Below are 20226 nucleotides of genomic sequence, written 5' to 3'. Positions count from 1 at the left end.
CCCGGTACCTGTCATCGCTACGGGAAGCCCCTGATCTGGGGCAGCGGAAATATAGGGATAGCAGGCAGACTGGAGAAATGAAAGAGGTGAGGCCACAGGCAGAAAGGATGGGGGGAGAGAGGTAGAATATGCAAGTGTTCTTTTTACTATAACATATCGAGAGGTCGGGCGCAAGTGATGTCCGTAATCGAAGAGGAAAATGAGCACGTGCGCAGAACACAATGTGCACAGCGCTACAGCAGCGCTTTCTAGGAAAGGAGGCTTTGGCTCTCCTCCGGTGACGTCACTGCACCCCGCCCGATTGATCATAAGGTGGCGAATCTTTGTAATGTTTGTTTGTTTCTGCTCAAAGCAACCGGCATATGGCTTTATCACTTTGTGAAACCATATGTAACCTGATATATGTTGAATTATTACAGCAGCGCACCACTTCTACGTTGTTCGAGGGTGCGGCATGATAAAGAGAGAGCAGGTAGATGGTTCTTGATACTAGATGGTTCTTGATACTAACAATGTGAACGAGGGAGGGGAAAGTCTCAGGGTGCTTGGCAACGTTTCCACAAGAGGACTCTTCTCTGTCTGGTCAAAGCATTCATCGTTGGCGGGGTTAAATAAGGCCTCCACATCGAGGAGGAAGGCCTGATGAGGGGAACGAGGGAGCAAAATGGTTTGGTTTGGTTTATGGGGTTTAACGTCCCAAAGCGACACAGGCTATGAGAGACGCCGTAGTGAAGGGCTCCGGAAATTTCGACCACCTGGGGTTCTTTAAAGTGCACTGACATTGCACAGTACACGAGCCTCTGGAATTTCGCCTGCATCGAAATTTGTCCACCGCGGTCGGGATCGAAGCCGCGTCTTTCAGGTCAGCAGCCGAGCACCATAACCACTGAGCCACCGGCGGGAAGTGGGATCTCATCCTAACACTCTTCCCCTTCATGCCCTCTTTCCCCTCATCGTGCCTCCTCCTCGGTGTGAAGACCCTATTTAAACCCCGCCAATGACGGACGCTTTGCCCAGACGAAAACAAGTACTCTTGTCGAAACGTTGGCAAATGCCGCGAGCCTTTCCGCTCCCTTGTTCGCTGTGTGAGGTTGTGCCAGGTTGTTTCCGCGATTTATTGCGAAAGTTCGCCACTTTCAAATTGATGAGGAGGAATAACCGCGAACTTGGACCAGACTTATAAACGAGAAGAAGGCAGTTGCTTGAAGCAAGGAGAGTTGCTTGCTACCGCTCGTCCTGTCTTCATTTCGTTCTTAAGTCTCCTCCATGTTCGCGGTTATTCCTCCTCGGCAACATGTCAGACCATCTGGCCCAAAGCTTCCCCTTGAACCTTTTAAATTGAGTTCGGCTGAGAGAGCCGACTCGTCTTTCTATCACCGCCGCCGAGCTCTTCAATTTCTCTTGGGCGTTAATCTGCTCGCCTGTTATTCCACGGAGTTGTCATTACCACGTAAAGAATTTACACCTAAAGACTCCAGAAGCGAAGGCCACCAGTCAAGAGGTCTATATTCCTGGTACGTTACGGTCAACCACGCAAAGTACAGTGACGTTACAAGAAGAGTGCACAGGCCTTTTGTGGCTACACAGATGGTGCGTGGAGAGCGAGGGAGAAGCAGTTGTGGCGCGACGAGAGAGAAAGTGAGGGGGAGATGAAAGTGCCTCTAAACAGAACAGGAGGTTCTTGGTCGTCTGCTGCACCAACGTACTGCGTGTTGTCCTTTCATATATATCAAATGACGCGTGTAATGCCTGAAAAGCAGCCCAGTACGCAAATGGATCGCATGCTACCTGTATGCAGGTACGGCGCATGCGCAAATAACGCCGCTTTTATTACCTGCTTTGGTTTGCCCGTGACGATGTTTCCTGCGATGGCCTTGAGGGTAGTGTCCCAAGCGCTCTCCGGGGGTGGTGGCGGCGGGGTGCTTTCCGTTGGCGTGTCATTCTTCTGCAGCAGATGCGCGCGGTATATTGGCGATTTTCATGAAACCGACTCCGCTCTGCGGCGGCGTCACTAACTACACTCTAACCGCGAATGCGCCTATATGGGAGCAAAAATGGCGTAATCTGTCCTCTAGTGCACTCCCTTCTATAAAAGGAGCTGCGCCAGAAGACAGCTCACTTAGTTTCAGAGCGCAGCCTTTAGACGCCGGTTTCTGCATTCCGCGTCGCCGTCGGCGTTGTCGGCATGACCGGTTGTCCATGCAGCAGAGAGGAAGCCAACTGGAAGGTGGCTGCCGCTGTAAGAACCCGGAGGGTGGCTAGCAGCGTAACACGCCACCTGCGAGCGATGGCAGGTGACGCGTGAAGAGGTGCGCTATAACCTCGCATTACCGAGTCCCGTAATAGTCTTTTAATTTGTCAGTTTTTACTCCTTTCTATTTAGAGTGTAGTCCAAGAAGGTTTGGTTAGGTTTGATTTATGGGGTTTAACGTCCCAAAGCGACTAAGGCTATGAGAGACGCCGTAGTGGAGGGCTCCGGAAGTTTCGACCACCAGGGGTTCTTTAACGTGCACTGACATCGCACAGTACACGGGCCTCTAGAATTTCTCCTTCAAAGAAATTCAACCGCCGCGGCCGGGATCGAACCCGCGTCTTTCGGGTCAGCAGCCGAGCACCATAGCCACTGAGCCACCGCGGCAGCAGACCAAGAAGGATACACCCCGGCGCTGACGAAGGTTGCTTGCTGTATTGCTCCGGTGGGTCGCCGCCACTTTCAACGGCTCGATGCACTCTAGACAAAGAGGAGTAAGAGGGAGCTGATCTCTGGCCTGCTCCCTTTTATAAGCTAGGGCGCTAGAAGACAGCACTAATCCCATTTTACTCCTATAGAGGCATATTCCCGTTTTGAGTGTGGCTGAAGGTTTGCGTTGAAAATATGCGTTAGGAGCGCTGCTGCCTGAGCGTTTGCATACAAACACGACAGAAAAGCCGCTAAATATTATTACGTGAGCTTTTGGTGCCAGCAATACACAAGTTGAATATGTGGCCATCTGACAACGAAACAAATTGGACGCCTTGATTACCCATGCGCAGACCTTAGCAACATTCACTACGAAGATCGAGGCCTTCATCTGACCATCTTGAAAACGCAGTAAATTGGTAAATTGGTTTTTGAGAAAAGGAAATGGCGCAGTATTTGTCTCACATATATCGGCGGACACCTGAACCGCACCGTAACGGAAGGGAGGAAGCTAGGAGGGAAAGAAGAAAGAGAGAAAGAGGTGCCGTAGTGGAGGTCTTCGGAATAATTTCGACCACCTGGGGATCGTTAACGTGCACTGACATCGCACAGAACACGACAGGACGTATGCTGCACTTCCAAATGAATTTTGTTACGGAGACCAAAGCTTAAGTACAGCGCTACTATCATCTCGAGGCAATCAACCGCATTGGTCCAAAAACCCCAGTTCCCTATCAAGAAGAGACAAGGAAGCGTTGCTATCACACTTGTGTCTTTTTTGTCCCCGTTTTTTCGTGCTGCTACGTTTTCAAGATGGATCAATAGCAACTGGCCCAAACTTCGGTGCTTTTGCATAGTATTCCTTCATTGGAGCACAGTAACGTTCTCAGTGATGCACAAAGGGTAAGGGCTCTGATTACTGACAATGAATTAAGCCCAATCCATCTAAGCGTTTGTTTTCCTTCCTTTTTTCTCGTGATTTTCAAGAGCACTTGCATCATCTTCCCTTGACTGCTTGAGCTCCAGTGCCCACCTGTGCTTTGTATTGTTATTACAGTGCACCTTAACCTGTCTCGCGCACATTTGACGCCTTTTTTGTTACGTGCGTGTTTTACATTCTCAGTCGTGTTTTATTACTTTTTATTTATTACCTATTCATGAGCCATTTGTACACTTTTTGCGTCGAGTTAGGTATTTTAAATACTTGCTGTTTTTAATTTACTCAGGCCCGTGTTTTTGCCGCCACTTGAACTTCCCTTGTACTTTTTATGTAGCTCTTGCTTCAGTGTAAACATTGAGTACGCCCATCTGCTCAGGTCTCTTCAAGAGGCCTGCAGTATTAGAAATAAAGGTACCGAGGGAGGTATATTCACGGTCCTACTCAATACGTGGCCGTCGAACATGCAACACTCACCCTGTATAGCACAGACAGCGCCACCACACCGTCGGGTTCCTTGATGCTGTCGAAAAAATCCGTTGTGGCACCCTTAACGTGAAAGAACTGGATCTGCATGCCAGAGAAACGTCAGTCCGCACAACAGCGATCAGTTACACACTTCGGAACTGCGCAGAACCTCCCATTCACGCATTCCCTGGGAAGAGATTACCAGTCCTCACCAGTCCCCCGTTCTCTTTCCAAAGCACCACGTTCGAGTTTCGGAGCAGGGCTCACGCGCATTCCAAACACAAATGTACAGTCTTTGTCAAAAGTTTAGAGCCCAGGGGGTTCACTTCCAAGCTTTATATTGAGACTCCAGGAGCGTTCATGGAAGTCCTACCTATTGCAGGAGGCAGTACCAGAAATCCTCTCATGTCCAGGAAATTTGGAGCGCTAGAGATCCATTAAGAACGACCCAGTGTGGCTCAAAAGAAAACCCCTGGACTCCAAACCTTTGACAAAGGCTGTACCTTTATGGAAGTAATGGAGAGTAATCTGTCCTCTTGCGCACTCCCTTTCAGGGCCAGGGTATGCGGTCCATGTTTCGGCGAAGATTTATATCACTAAATACGCGGAACGCTTACTCCTGGCAACGAAGTTATATTCCCGCTGCAAAGCATATTAACTTGATGCAGTTGGCAATGGGAGGTTTAAACCTCGGTTAATATCTCCATAACTGCTAGAACTTCGTATGTTTCCGTTGCCAACCAGAAGTATTCAGCATTTTTAGCGATGCAAGTGTATTCCACGGAGTGGGTAGTATACCCTGCCTATAGAAGGCTGTGCGCTAGAGGGAAGCTTAATCCATTTTATTCCTTTTATCTTGAGAGTGCGCCGCCCAGAACGTCTGGGTCAACGCAGACGGAGTGCACTTCAGATGCCGCCAAGAATTCAGCGCCGAGGGTGCTGACGCCAAAGGCATTAACGCCAACAGTGATGCTCCCTTCGTAAAATTTGCCTGTATTGAGGGAGTCTGGAACGTAAAATTTGGCTAAGTGAAAATTTTTACGGAGGCCAAAGAAATTTTCAGAACCCAAGTTTTCTCAAGTCCTTGACGCCTCCTTTTTTTTTTTTTTTGATGAATGCAGACAACGTTAGCGTTCTTCCAAGCTTCTGGTACCCTCGAGGTCATAAGGCATTGCGTATGCAGGGTGGTTACTTATTCTAGCACAATATCCCCTCCGTCCTTAAACAGATCTGCTGTTACCTGATCGCAGCCAGGTGCTTTCCCCCTTTTGCATTGCTCCTACGGATTTCTTTACTTCCTCTTTCGTTGCTGGCGGAATGTCCCGATGTTGTGCACTAATGTCTCTCTGATTAACGTTCCCGTTAGACTGGCTGCGGTGCAAGCTTCTGTAAAGCTCTTCGTGCAGTTAAACTACCTTGTCCATATTGCTAATGACATTGCCCTCTCTGTCTTTTACGCATACAGCCGGGTTTTACCTATGCCTAGTTAAATCTTCACCGCTTTTAGGCTACCTCCGTTCCTTAGAGCATGCTCTATTCTTTACATATTAAACTTCCTGAAGTCGGCTACGTTCGGCGTATTTATTAACTCTGATAGCTCTTCCAAGTTCTATTCTGTCTTTAGGGTAAGTCGCTTTCATGCTTTGGAGTTTCTTAATCAGATGTTCCGCATCCTTAGATAGCTTGCCGGTATCCTGTCGAACCATCCTACCACCTACTTCTACTGCGCACTCCGTGATGATAGCTGTGAGATTATCGTTCATTAAGATCGTCGTTTCTACAAGGTAGTTACTAAGGTAATCGATAATAGACTCACAACAACCTATATTCTTCAGTCAATCGAATGATCTAGGAGGCTTTTGTAAAGGATACACGAAAATAGACTATATTCAAGCTACCAGTCAGGTGATAGAGAAATGTGCAGAATATAACCAACCCCTATATATAGCCTTCATTGATTACGAGAAAGCATATGACTCATTGGAAACCTCAGCTGTCATGGAGGCATTGCGAAATCAGGGTGTAGAAGAGTTAAGTGAAAATACTGTAAGATATCTACAACGACTGTACAGCTACCATAGTCCTCTATAAAGTCAGTAATATAATTCAGACAAAGAGAGGTGTCAGGCAGAGAGTCACGATCTGGCTAATTCACCGCCTGTTTACAAAATGTATTCAGAGGCCTGGATTGGGAGCAGCCGGAGGTAAGGGTTCATGAATAATACCTAAGTAATCCGCGATTTGCTGATGACATTGCCTGGCTAAGTCACCCACGAGACGAACTGAAAAGCATTATCAATGAGTTAGACAGGCAGAGCGGAACAGTGGGTCTAAAAATTAACATCTAGGAAATAAAAGTAATGTTCAACAGTCTCAGAAAATAACGGCAGTTCACAATTGCTATCAAGGTGCTGGAAATGGTAAGAGAATACGTCTACTTAGGGCAGACAGTGGCCGCTGATCCCGATAATGACAGGAAAATAACTAGAAGAATAAGAATAGGGTGGAGCGCATATGGCAGTTTCTTTTAGATAATGAATGGTAGTTTACCGATATCCCACAAGGGAAAGTATACAACAGCTGTACCTTACCGGTCCCCACCTATGGAGCAGAAACGTGGAGGCTAACGAAAATAGTTTAGCTTCGGTTTAGGAAAACGCAGTTAGCTACGGAAAAGAAAATGATAGATTTAATGTTAAGAGACCAGGAGAGGGCACAGTGGGGGAGGGAACAAAAGCGGGTTAATGACATACAAGTCGAAATCAAGAGGAAGAAATGGGATTGGGCAGCGCATGTAATGTGAAGGCAAGATAACTGCTGGTCCTTAAGGGTAACGGAGCGGATACCCAGAGGGCAAGCTAGCATGGTGCGGCAAAAAGTTAGGTGGGCGGATGAGATTGAGAAGTTTGTAGGGGATTCGGTGGCTGCCGCTGACAAAGAAGAGGGTTAATTGGAGAAACATGGGATAGGCCTTTTGCCTGCAGTAGGTGTATTCAGACGGATGACGATGTTCTTTTTCCATATTCATAGAGTGCAGCAGCTGTAGTAGGGAAGGCTGAAATGGGGAATTTTCGGTACAACCGAGGGAATTTTCGGTCATGGCCTGTAATATAACTGAAGACCAAGTATGCAACTCTATAGAAGAATTTTAGTAACGCAGACTGTTGGGCAAGTCGGTGAAACATTTAAAGAGAGAACTTGCCCAGACGAGCGCAATATCTCTTGTGTGTTTTTCTACCTTATGCCCAATTGTTTTGCGCAAAATCTGCTCAAAACACTTATTTTTGGTATGCATTTTCTTCTTTCAAAGGTTGGGTTAGATATTAGAGTACATGGCTCTCCACGTGGTATTCGTCTACGACAGCTATATGTAATTTAGAACTGTATTTTGGGTGCCGTTTCGGTTTCTGTTTCATCAGCTGAACGATTGCTGTGACGCGTGAGGCGTGTTTAGGTCACGTGAAACACGCAACCGCTGATACGTTGTTTGCTGTCATTCAAATGGTTTAAACGTTATTGTGAACTAGAAGTATGTATCTATAATTTTATGGCACTATTTTTGTGCGTCAATGACCTAAGCGCTGCCAACGCCTAACAGTCATCGTTTGGTTCATGAAACCGAAATAGTGCGAAAAAAGAAATCAATTATTAATTATTGTTTGTACGCGAATATCATGTGGTTAACCGTGTATTGTCTAACGTTTCGTCTGTCGTCGTCTTTGTGGTGTCCCTTGTCCAAGTCCAGCGTGGTTCCCAGACGATTAACCACCAACTAGGCCTTGTGATCGCTCTCTTAGCAGTGATTTGAAAGAAGAAAACATGCAGCTAAAATCAGGTGTCCATGGTCATTTAAGGACTTAACGCCAAGGATGTAAAGTCAGTGGCAGCCGGCGTATAAAGCGTGGGACTCGCGAAAGAAGGCCTAATACGGGAAACTGACTCGCGCTTCACGTGACATATTACCTGCAGTCCCGCAAGTAATAAGCTATCAACATGTTGCCGAGGAGACGGACGCACCTCCAAGGGAGTCGACACTTCAAAAGGCGTCAAAACGTGCTCAGATCCTTCATGGCCGCCGGTTTCAAACCGTAAGTGCACTTCCCTCAGGAAGTATGTCACTGCGCCGAGCTGTAGGGTGGGCGGTGTTGCATCTCTAATCGTCATGTACACTGCAGTTTGAAGAAAAGAAAGATGAAACATCAGATACCCTGAGGCCGTCGATATACGCAGCTATTAACGATTACTAGAGAATTAAATTTTCAGTAGCCAGAAATAAGGCACTTTGGGCTATGATGGTTTGGTTTGGTTTATGGGGTTTAACCTCCCAAAGCGACTAAGGCTATGAGAGACGCCGTAGTGGAGGGCTCCGGAAATTTCGACCACCTGGGGTTCTTTAACGTCCACTGACATCGCACAGTACACGGGCCTCTAGCTTTTCTCCTCCAAAGAAATTCTAGCCGCCGCGGCCGGGATCGAACCCGCGTCTTTTGGGTCAGCAGCCGAGCACCATAACCGCTGAGCCACCGCGGCGGCACTTTGGGCTATGAGGCGCACCGTAGAGGAGGACACTAAGTTTGCAGCGACTACTTGGCGTACTCTAACGTGCACCGATGGTTCAGCCCATAGGCGAAAAAAAAACAGGTGATCGTAGCGATTAATGAGTAGGACTATGCGCAAACATTGCGGCTTCGATTATGTGACCAATTTATGTTTACTAACCGAATTCACTCACACCAATGACAAATGGTCGATTTCACGAATCGTTTATTTGCACGTCCAGTATAGCTACGACACGTTGAAATCTTATTTCAGGTCAACTTCAGAAGTTTCATAAGAATACTAATGGTCCACGCGGACCTCGTGATAAGAATTTGCATCTCTCCATAAAAACAAAAACAAAACGGACGACACTTAAGCTCCGTCTTATGGGCATGACGCGATAGCGGCCTGGTGTCCTCTTTGTCTATCACTTCGCAAACGCGGACACTTATTCATTTGGTTTGCATTGGTTTTAATGTCCGGTTTTAACGTCCCATTTAACATTGCAAAGGGACTCAGGCTATAATGGGCGCCGTAGGGGCGGAGATCAAATTCCGCCCCCCCCCCCCCCCCCCCTGGTGGTTATGTGACCTGACATCGCACAACACGCGGGCCTCTGCGGCCGCATTACGCCTCCATCGAAATGCAGCCGCCACGTGCGTACTCGCGTCTTTCGGGTCAGCAGCCGGGCACCATAACCACTGTGCCACCGCGGCGGCTGATTTCTTTATTTATACTTATTTTCATTCTTAAATCTTCTATTTCTTGTTATTCAATTATTTTTATTTTGTGTTAATCTCAAGACACACAAGGCCTCCAACTAACCAAGTCCAAAGAATGTGCTTCAATGCCAAGAAAGGTTATGCGCAAAAAAAGAGAACACGAAGACAGAGGACACGACAGGACGAGCGCAAACTAACTAGTTTATTCGGAAGTTGGCAACTCTAAATATAAGACAAGCATGTGCGCCCGCTGCGGATATACCCACAGCATGCCTGGTAAACGCGATAACACCATCATACCCTACAAGACAGATCTCAACAACACAGATCTTGTTAAGAACTGTCTTGTAGGATATGATGGTGGATACACCCACAGCATGCCTGGTAAACGTGATAACACCATCATACCCTACAAGACAGATCTTGTTAAGAACTGTCTTGTAGGGTATGATGGTGGAGTAACGCAGAAATTTGGGCAAGTTGGTACGTATTCATTTTTGAAACAGCGCAACAAAGACGGGACGTGGGACGCGCCTGTTTGTCTTTACCCCTCAGTTTCCACGTCCCGTCTTTGTTGCGCTGTTTCAAAAATAAATATGATGGTGGATACACCCACAGCATGCCTGGTAAACGTGATAACACCATCATACCCTACAAGGCCGATCTTGTTAAGAACTGTCTTGTAGGGTATGATGGTGGATACACCCAAAGCATGCCTGGTAAACGTGATAACACCATCATACCCTACAAGACAGATCTTAACAAGACAGATCATGTTAAGAACTGTCTTGTAGGGTATGATGGTGGATACACCCACAGCATGCCTGGTAAACGTGATAACACCATCATACCCTACAAGACAGATCTCAACAACACAGATCTTGTTAAGAACTGTCTTGTAGGGTATGATGGTGGATACACCCACAGCATGCCTGGTAAACGTGATAACACCATCATACCCTACAAGACAGATCTTGTTAAGAACTCAATTGTAGGGTATGATGGTGGATACACCCACAGCATGCCTGGTAAACGTGATAACACCATCATACCCTACAAGACCGATCTTGTTAAGAACTGTCTTGTAGGGTATGATGGTGGATACACCCAAAGCATGCCTGGTAAACGTGATAACACCATCATACCCTACAAGACAGATCTTAACAAGACAGATCTTGTTAAGAACTGTCTTGTAGGGTATGATGGTGTTATCGCGTTTACCAGGCATCCTTTGGGTGTATCCACCCCATCATACCCTACAAGACAGATCTTAAGAAGACAGATCTTGTTAAGAACTGTCTTGTAGGGTATGACGGTGGATACACTCAAAGCATGCCTGATAAACGTGATAACACCATCATACCCTACAAGACAGATCTTAACAAGACAGATCTTGTTAAGAACTGTCTTGTAGGGTATGATGGTGGATACACCCACAGCATGCCTGGTAAACGTGATAACACCATCATACCCTACAAGACAGTTCTGAACAAGATCTGTCTTGTTAACTTCTGTCTTGTAGGGTATGATGGTGTTATCACGTTTACCAGGCATGCTGTGGGTGTATCCGCAGCGCGTGCACCTGCTTGCCATATATTTAGAGGTGTAAGATCTTGTCGCGCTGCACAACGCAACCGACGGCAATTTTTCCCTGAAGGCCGGGATAATTGCGACGTTTTTTTCGACGACATTCGCGCGGCAGAAAACGTCGCGGCGGCGCGACGCCCGGCTGGAGATACAAGGAGCGTTGAAGCGGCGGCGCGCCGCCGCGTATCCCTCGACGCGAAAGCAAATGTGATCAGGAAGTGGCAAACACCCCTGCGCAAGGAGGCCTGTGAGAACGGCGACGTTGACCATTATGTTAAAAATCAGGAAAGTTTCACTTCGACACCATTGTACAAATTTTAGCTCGCGCGCTTAAGTATCTATAAAGATTTGAGTGCTCGAATGCATGCCGTCGCGTACCTTTGGACGCCCGCTCTGCTGCGGACACCAGCGGCTGCGGTTGTCTTCGACACATTCGCTTCAGGGAGGGAGCGCAGGCATTCCGATCCGTGTTCTCCAAATAAAGCGACATTTCAAGTCTGATGAAGCGTTTATTTTTAGGACAATAACATTTCCGTGGCAAAAACAATGTGTAGCTCGACGGGCATGTCGGCCATGTTGGTGGCGGATGGCAGAGGACCGGAAGAGCGGGCTCTCTGCGCTGCTATTGGCTCGCATCAGCCGCCGCTTCCGGTCACACAGGACGCCGCGCATCAAAATCTAGCCGGTCCTGATCGGCGGCGGCGGGCGTTTTTCTCGAAGCCGGGCGTCAAATCTGCGCCATCGGGCGAAAATCGACGACTCGCCGCGGTAAAAACGCTCCATGTATTCCGGCCTTTAAAGCAACGGCGCCGATTCATGGCGCCACTTTTTATTCGAACAGCACGGGGGCGCTGCCAGCGGACACTTACAGAATTTGTTGAATGTGACGTTGATGTGCTTCAACTCCGCACCGTAGGCAGTCTTCAACTCCATGTCCTCACCAGCGGCGGGATCGGGAAGCGTGGTCCTGACGTGGATGGGAGATGATTTTGGGCCTAATATTTGGCACATATTCTGCGGAGTGCATTTCTTATTTAGCCATGGACCCGGAGCATCTGCGTGAAAGGGCGATTTAACGTGTTTAATCCTGTGAGGCATTCACACAACTCTCTGCATTCTGAACTTGCAGTTTTTTTTTTCGCTCTGAGAGCGTGCTACACATAGCAGCGATGTCTGTTCCAGATGAACTTAGCGGCCTTCATATCGTTATTGGGCTATTTCTTAATTCGACTATCAGACGCACTAATTATTCCCCAAAACAGTGAGGCATGCACGGAGATTTTGCCACCAATAATACTATCAATTTTGTTTCCTGAATTCCTAACACCACGCGCATTTTCGAAACGGAAAATAATCCCACGATCACCGGAGTGCAAGGTTTCCCACGTTGCGGCTGTCACCTGCGTCAACAAGCGACATTACGTACGTACATCATTGCGAAAAATATATAGCCAAGGTGGTTTGCTTCTAAGCCGAGTCGTGGAGCCCTGTCGCAAATATCGTGACGCCAAAACTAGGGACAGTTGAGAACGCAAGTTCGCCTTCGATATATAAGGGAAGGTCCGGAAGAAGCCGCGCTCTAGGGATCAAGAGACGGACCCTAATCACTCCTGATGTCTGGACATCAGGAGTGCATCGGCAGGTGTGGCACTGCCATCACTGATTGCGGTACGATTTATAGTTTATGGGTGCTTAACGTCCCAAAGCGACTAAGGGACGCCATAAAGGACGCCATAGTGACGGTTCGGAACCTAATGACTTAAAAATTGAACGTAATTTTCTAGCCTCCTTTAAGACATCCTCCTAGAACAGTGTAAAACCTGTGTGAGTCATTGCTGTTTCGTTTATTATTATCTCGTCTTTTATGAACCGCTACTGTTTATCTGCTTACCCTGATAAAACAGTGTGTATTGGACACGACACTAGCCCTCTGGCTAAGGGTCTAAACAATTTTTGAGTATTTTCTGTACATTGTGTATATAAGAAAGAACGAAAGAAACGAGGAAAGAAAGGCAGAGAGGAAAGAGGAAAGAAAGGAAGGAAGGAAAAAAAATAAGGAAAGAAGGAAAGATGGAAAGAAAGAAAGAAAGAAAAAAGAAAGAAGCAGGAAATGAAGTGAGAAGGGAAAGAAAGAGAGAAGCAAAGAGGAAGAAAGAAAGAAGGAAAGAAAGAAAGGGAGAAAGAAAGAAAGAAAGAAGGAAAGAAAGAAAGAAAGAAAGAAAGAAGGAAAGAAAGAAAGAAAGAAAGAAGGAAAGAAAGAAAGAAAGAAAGAAAGAAAGAAAGAAAGAAAGAAAGAAAGAAAGAAAAAAGAACTTGGAGAAGGGGAGGGAAGCAAGTCTCCGATAGTACAAGGCTTCGTTCCATGCATGCTATGCTGACGAAGGGCTAGCGCTTTTTGACAGGCGTACCATTCAGGCATGTCGCAAAGTTCGTTCATAACATTATTTCGAGTGCGTGTCATGTATGTCACATGATCTTATCCTCCAAACGGGTGGCAAGTTTGTATAGCTTAACAATCCTCGTCCCCGCACCCGAACTTCTATGGTGTATCACAAGTCACGGCGCTGGGTTTTTTGCCGTTCTCATTTACTTGAATAATTATTCACTGAATACCTCTTCTAAAATCCACTTACTGACAGATGATCACGCCATTTATCGGACCACTGTTTACACCTCAAGACGCTATTCTACAGGCTGCCTTGGAATGTATCGCAGCCTTGTAGACTCAAATCAAATGAATTTCCATTTCAGTTGTTTATTTCCAGGCAATATATTGAGGAAGCCTATAAGATTACTCAACAGGACTGCACTAAAAGGTTCCCCCGATATATTTACATGCTTTAACAGATGTTATCTAAGAGCTATACGTTGCTATAGACGCGGTAGAGACGTTGCTACACCGCGTTTTGTTACTAATGATGTTTTGTTAATAAAGATTAACGAAGCACTACTCTTACATCGCTGACTGCGTACCAACAAGCAACTCAAACGTAGCATGTGTTATGTCTTATACATATATCTCGGTGTGGTTTTCCTAGGAATGTCACATAAAAATCTCGTATCTTACGAAATTCGTGTCATCAACGAAAGGAACCATCTCTTGTTACCTTCGCAGGAACCGACAATTCGCATAATCCCCTCTAGAAGCGCCAGCTTATATCTTACATTTGTCCGGCCTCAGTTTAATTCATTATCCTCATCATCATAAACCTGATGCGTCGACTGCAAGGCAAATGCATCTCCAATGTATCTCAAATTAAACCTGTGCTTTGCCAGCTGCAGCCACCATGTTCGTGCAAACTTTTTAATCTCATCCATCCACCTAAGTTACTGCCGCCCCCTGCGTTATCTATTTGGGGTCCTTATAAAAATAATAATCATGCCAGTCTTTTACTTTTGCATTTGTCCAATGGACAGGCCTTTGCACGCAAGCTTAAGGCATTAAAGGGAAGCTACGGGCAAACAAACGTTGGCCTCTGTCGATACCGCGTTATAATCACAGAGACCACTCTTGTCGAAAAAAACAAAGTCTTCCATAAGCCAGAAAAAACGAAAAAGTGAAATATAGGTGTTGCCATCAACGTCTGATTTCGGTTGTATAGTAGAAGTACAAGCCATCTGTAACATTATCTGTAAGGGAAATGAAAATGCTACACAGTGGTTAGTGCTTCTGTGGAGACACACGTGCTTTTAAAGCGGTTTTTACCTTTTTTAGTACTATGAGATTGTTGACATTGCGCATGTGCGCTGTTTTTTCATGTGTGTTGTTTTCGTGTGTGTATATTATGACATGCTTCTTCCTAATAATAAATCAGTGGTAAGTTCAGCGCTCTGTGTGTCTTGTCTCCTTCTTGGTCTTTGTGTGTTTGCGCTGTTGAACCACCACTATGAATCGACACCAACTAGCCCAATCTGCAGTTCTTCTGTACTTCATATATTAACTTTACAGCGTATGGACCGGTTGTCCAGAAAATCCTGTGTCGGCGTTGTGGGCGTCGGCGTTATGAGCGAAAAAAAGTCACCAGCATGGGTCTGGCAGGTGGTCCCCAGAGAGCAACCCAGGAGGGAGGTGGGCCACCTAGGTCACGTGACCTCGCGACGTCATCACAACCTGCCCACCATGGCAGCGGGCAGTTTAAAAGCCGCGCGGGAAGAGCAACCTGGGCTACACAAGGCCCAGCGCTGATCCTTAACCGCTGATCCTTAAGGATAATGAAGTGGATTCCAAGAGAAGGCAAGCGTAGCAGGGGCCGGCAGAACATTAGCTGGGCGGATGCGATTCGGAAGTTTGCGGGGATACGATGGCTAACTGGAGAGATAGGGTTAACTGGAGAGACATGGGCCTTTGCCCTGCAGTGGGTGTAGTCAGGCTGATGAAAATGATGAATTAACAGGTCGAGCGTATCGACCACCTAGCCGATCAGTACGCGCTGTTTTTTTCGTCTTCACCGCCAGACCAGGCGAGCCAGGTGGCATTGGAATGGGAAAGGGCGGGACAGGAACCCCACTACTAAGCGGCCGGACAGTTGAAAAGGCAATGTTATAAGCCCACATAGGTAGGGGGGCACTTGGGGCTGTATGGGTGGAATCGATAGCGATAGGGAAAGAGGCGGGAGGGGCTGATGAATGCATTCATTCGGATGTGCCGAACCAGGCGAGCCTCCGGCCCGGTGAGTGAGGAATATGACGGAGGGTAGAGTTGCTTGTCGAGACGGAGCTCGAGGTAGACCTCCTTTATGGTGCGGAGCACGGGACACAGCGGAGGAAAACGGCGGAAGGCTGCAGTGCGGAGATCGCTAGTTCGACCAACTGATGGAGTTAAGGAGCTAGGGTGGCATTTTATATGCGGCGTACAGCAGCTTGGGAGTCAGAATAGACCGTGTACGGTGGGCAGTAAAATGCTTGCGTACCATCTTTCTTTTCTCACGGTTCTTAGATGCTACTTACACCACCATTCACTTCAAAGCGGCGGCGAAGCGTTCTTTCCCATAATGACGTCACCACATTCAATCGTCTGGCGGGAATATTTTTCTCCCCGCCGATGAAAGCGTATTTTGCTGCCTAACAAATGTCAAGACGTGAGATAGGGGCAGAGGATAGATTTTCACGAAGAAAAATAATTGTATGGAGTTGTTCCCAGTTGGTACCATTGTATGTAGCGCATCTCCCGAGCTTCGCGAGTTATCGTTTAATTAAAGCGGCTCTGAAACACCTTCTCTCGTCAAGAACACGTGAGCCTAATGACACACTACTACAAGCAGCAGAGAAGTCGAAACTTCGAACTTCGTGAAGGGTATCCCTAGTGCAGGCGTGTACCCACCGGTGACACGTTGGGTAGAACCTTTGCCCTGGCCTGGTGCTCGGCTGGTAAGATCAATTTTTGAAGCATTTCAGTTCCGTGTACGAAACATATTTTGTGCCATGCTGGTCTTTGTCCAAAGCTGCGCTCGCGCCATAATAATTCACCTTTATGACTGGAATATTGAAAGTTCGAATTCTGCCGTACATTTGACGGAAACTCGCGATGCCCGCACCGATAAGGACAAGTTGCGCACTTTTGAAGCATCTGGCGTTGTAGCGTAGCGTCCAAGATCAGCATGTAAATTCGGCCTTGACGCAGGCAGTTTACTAGCGAAATTTTATAGCGATAGCAACAGCTGTATCTGGCTTTTTTTTTGTGCATCAGGCATGCCATGTATGCTAACGATATAACAGTCTGGACAAACACAGGCTGTCTCGGAGAGAAGGAAGAAAGGCTACAGCAAGCGGCCTTTTGTGTTGAGCAATACCTCGCAGAAAGAGGACTCGCATGCTCGACCAAGAAATCGGAACTGCTGAGACTCTGGAGAGGCAAGCAAAACCGGACCGTCACAACCATCGAGGACCTAAAACTCAACGTCTACCTAGAAGGGACGCCCATACCCGAAAAGACAACAATAAGAATTTTAGGCATGTCGGTTCAATCCAACCAGCGCAGTACTGACACTTTTACACTGCTGAAAGCAACAACGCTACAAGTCGCACGCATGATCACCCGCATCACCAACAGGCGACATGGCATGCGTGAAGAGGACACACTAAAACTAGCCAGAAGCCTTGTATTTAGTCGAATCACGTACAGCCTACCTTACCAGTGCCTCAACAAAAACGAAATACAAGCGGATGCCCTGCTACGAAAAGCGTATAAGACAGCGCTCCGACTTCCGCGCAACACGTCTACAGAAAAACTCATGGCCCTGGGATTACATAACACCTTTGAGGAGCTACGAGAGGCGCAGCTTGAGTCGCAAAAACTCAGGCTGTTGCAGGCACCGAATGGAAGAGCGCTCCTACAGAGGCTCGGATACCGCGAGCAGATGTGAGAAATGACGAGGACGGCAACGATCCCCGACGAGCTTCGCAAGACCCTCAAGGTAGCGCCAATAGCAAAAAACATGGATCCCAAACTCCATCGAGGCAGAAGAGAAGCGAGGGCCGAATTCATTGAGAAAACATACGCTCCTCAAGCCACGACCGTGTATATAGACGCGTCTTGGAGAGGAGGAGACACCAAAATCGCTGTGGCGGCGGTGGTCGATTCGTCTTTACGCGAAATGACCAGCGCGTCTCTCCGAGGCTGCACAGCTGCAGAGACCGAGGAAGTCGCCGTTGCTCTAGCGGTGGCGGAGGGCTATAGAACCGGGCGGTCACTAACAATACTCACGGACTCTCAAACAGCCTGCCGAAACAGCCTTCCGAAATTACATGAATGGCAGAATAGGTCGGTGGCTCAGTGATAAGGCGCTCGTCTACCGAGCCGGAGTACCCGGGTTCGAACCCGACCGCGGCGGCCGCGTTTCGATGGAGGCGAAACGCAAGAGGCGCCCGTGTGCTGTGCGATGTCAGTGCACGTTAAAGATCCCCAGGTGGTCGAAATTATCCGAAGACCTCCACTACGGCACCTCTTTCTCTCTTTCTTCTTTCGCTCCCATCTTCCTCCCTTCCCTTACAGCGCGGTTCAGGTGTCCGCCGAGATATGTGAGACAGTTACTGCGCCATTTCCTTTCCTCAAAAACCAATTTACAATTTACAATTTGGCAGAATAGGTCGTCACGCCATCCGTATACTTCTCGCAGCGAGCGACAGAAATAAAAACCAGGAAGAAAAAAAACGACAAGATCCCACACAAAATTGTGTGGGTACCGGGGCGCACGGGGGTGGCAGGGAATCAAGAGGCCGACAGGATAGCTCGAGGATACATTACTTTCCGAGCATCCGACGAGCCCGCGGAACTCGCGCCAGCACCCAGGGAATACCCGGCTATACTAGAAAAATAGAGGCAGAAGAATGCGATGCGCTGCTAACATTGTATAAGCTTATTATTTTGGTTTTATTCTTTTGATATCCGTGTGCTGCTAATATTGAATAATTTTATTCTTTTTTGTTATGTAACGATGTAAGTTCACTCCTGCTTGGGCCAAGCAGTGGCCTGCAGTATTGTGAAATAAATAAATGAAATAAATAAATAAATATCCCCCACCGCACAAATCTCTCAGCAGAGAGGAAGCTGTCACTTGGAGACAATTACAAACAGGCTGTTTCCCAAACCTACACATACTAAACAAAATGCACCTTACGATATACGCGGACAAATGTCCCTGGTGCGACGAAAAAACTACTCTCTATCACATCACATGGGCCTGCCAAAACATAGACGTGGTCCCCAAAATACAAAACCCGAGTGCGGAGCAATGGGAGACTCTGCTGTCCAGCGACCACTGTGAAGACCAACAAGGTCTGGTACAGCGAGCTCAACGGGCGGCAGTGGCCAGCGGAGCCCTGGACTGAGGGCAACCGACCATTGATTAGAGGCGGACGACTTCGACAGAGGAGACTCCTGGGGACAGAATCAAGGAGAAAACGTCTCTGAAGATGCCCCCAAACCGCAGGAAAACGGACTAGAGTAAAATAAAGTTTTCCCTTCCTTTCTTGTGCGACTTCAGCTTCATCTATTGCTGCAAGCCATTGGCAGACGAAATGCTGTATCAACATCAACGTCACAATGGGGGCACCGGTCATGACCGCACTGCCAGCGTCATTAACTAAGGGGTTCGAGTTAAGAATTTTGGAGGTTCTTTAACGTGCGCTGACATCTCAGTAGACGGGCCTCTAGAATTTCACCTCTGTCGAAATTCGACCTCCGCGGCTGGGATCGAGCCCGCGTCTTTCGGGTCAGCAGCCGAGCGCCTTAGCCACTGAACCAAAACGGCGGCTGGAGGCGAAATATTTGAGCAGTCCATTAAAATAAATTTTTTTATCAAATTAGAGAACTGGCTACGATATCTATGAAAACTACGATAACTACGCCTACTGTGACTCCAGTTAGTGACGTACCTAACATGCGAAAAAAGCTTTCCTATTTTACTCATAGGTTGCGCTTTAGAAATACAGAAAGCTTAAGTTTTGACTGTCGGTATTTAAATGTTACCTTCACTGTACTTCCAGTCATCAGTACAGAAGCCGGAAGTGGATCCTACGTATGTGTACTCCGTCTCCTCTTCCTCGCCAGTTTGCCCTGTGTGAGAGGCGAATACAGCGGAGCCGCTTTAGCATGCCTGCCGTCGACGGCGTTATAAGCTTCGCCTACACCGTACAATAGAGACAAAACCACATTAAATGAAAAAAAAAGAGAGACCGCCACCAGTTTTGTACCTATAGTGTACTTGCCGTTGTACCTAATTCAGAACGTATGGAATGATATATAACAAATTAAACTGTTCTGCCTTTGCGACTTAACTCGGTAAAAGCAGATTTCGAGGCAGAGAAAAATGACAGGCTTGTTTTGAAATCAGCTCTTACGAGTTAAAAAACCTAAACGTTCAGCCATCGCATGTGTTTTTTGTTAACTTTAGAGGAAGCGTCCTCTGAGGTCAAGCCTCGTAAGTTGCCAATGGGGAGGGGACAGCAGCAGCGACGCAGCGCGCGCAGGAGAGAAACGAGTTAGTTCATTTCAGGTTGATATCACAGAGGGCGCTTTCAGTGCACAGGGCGTCTACTTACGGTGCTACCTGTACCGGAAAGAACTGACATGGTGGCGACGGAGGGGGTGAACCCCCCCGCACACCTAACACTCGCGATACAAAGAGGTTGCAAAAGAATGATCACGTAACTTGAGCATGCTGTGATCCTGGTGGCCCATCCAGGTAGCGGTCTCGGATGCAGGGAGTTGCCCACCGAGCAGCTATAATAGGATACAGCAGATTTACAGTAAACTATATGCTGCTCGGGAAAATATTCGAGCGCAACAGGATGTA

General features: G+C 47.4%; 1 protein-coding gene across 1 annotated transcript; it reads right to left on the bottom strand.

Moving 5' to 3' along the window:
- Positions 1-2125: 2125 nt before the first annotated feature.
- LOC149365398 (uncharacterized) lies at positions 2126-19484 on the bottom strand. Its single transcript, XM_089542241.1, has 5 exons — positions 19401-19484; positions 11803-11988; positions 8103-8254; positions 4095-4187; positions 2126-2278 (listed from the first exon to the last, which is right to left on the bottom strand). Exons 2-5 carry the CDS (start codon positions 11942-11944, stop codon positions 2126-2128), a joined length of 540 nt encoding a protein of 179 aa, XP_089398367.1. The 5' UTR covers positions 11945-11988; positions 19401-19484.
- Positions 19485-20226: the final 742 nt, after the last annotated feature.

Source organism: Amblyomma mixtum, chromosome 1 (genome assembly GCF_055824585.1).
Source record: "Amblyomma mixtum isolate Tamu chromosome 1, ASM5582458v1, whole genome shotgun sequence".
Lineage (NCBI taxonomy): Eukaryota > Metazoa > Arthropoda > Arachnida > Ixodida > Ixodidae > Amblyomma > Amblyomma mixtum.
This window is presented reverse-complemented; position numbering and strand designations above follow the sequence as displayed.

Bases quoted from the DNA above. Each gene is read 5' to 3' on its own strand.
- LOC149365398 (XM_089542241.1), bottom strand. From the start codon at position 11,944: ATGTGCCAAATATTAGGCCCAAAATCATCTCCCATCCACGTCAGGACC. The intron at 4,188-8,102 runs GTGCGTCCGTCT...TCTGGCATGCAG, and splicing joins AAGTGTCGACTCCCTTGGAG to ATCCAGTTCTTTCACGTTAA. The intron at 2,279-4,094 runs GTGAGTGTTGCA...CATCGCTCGCAG, and splicing joins CGCTGTCTGTGCTATACAGG to GTGGCGTGTTACGCTGCTAG.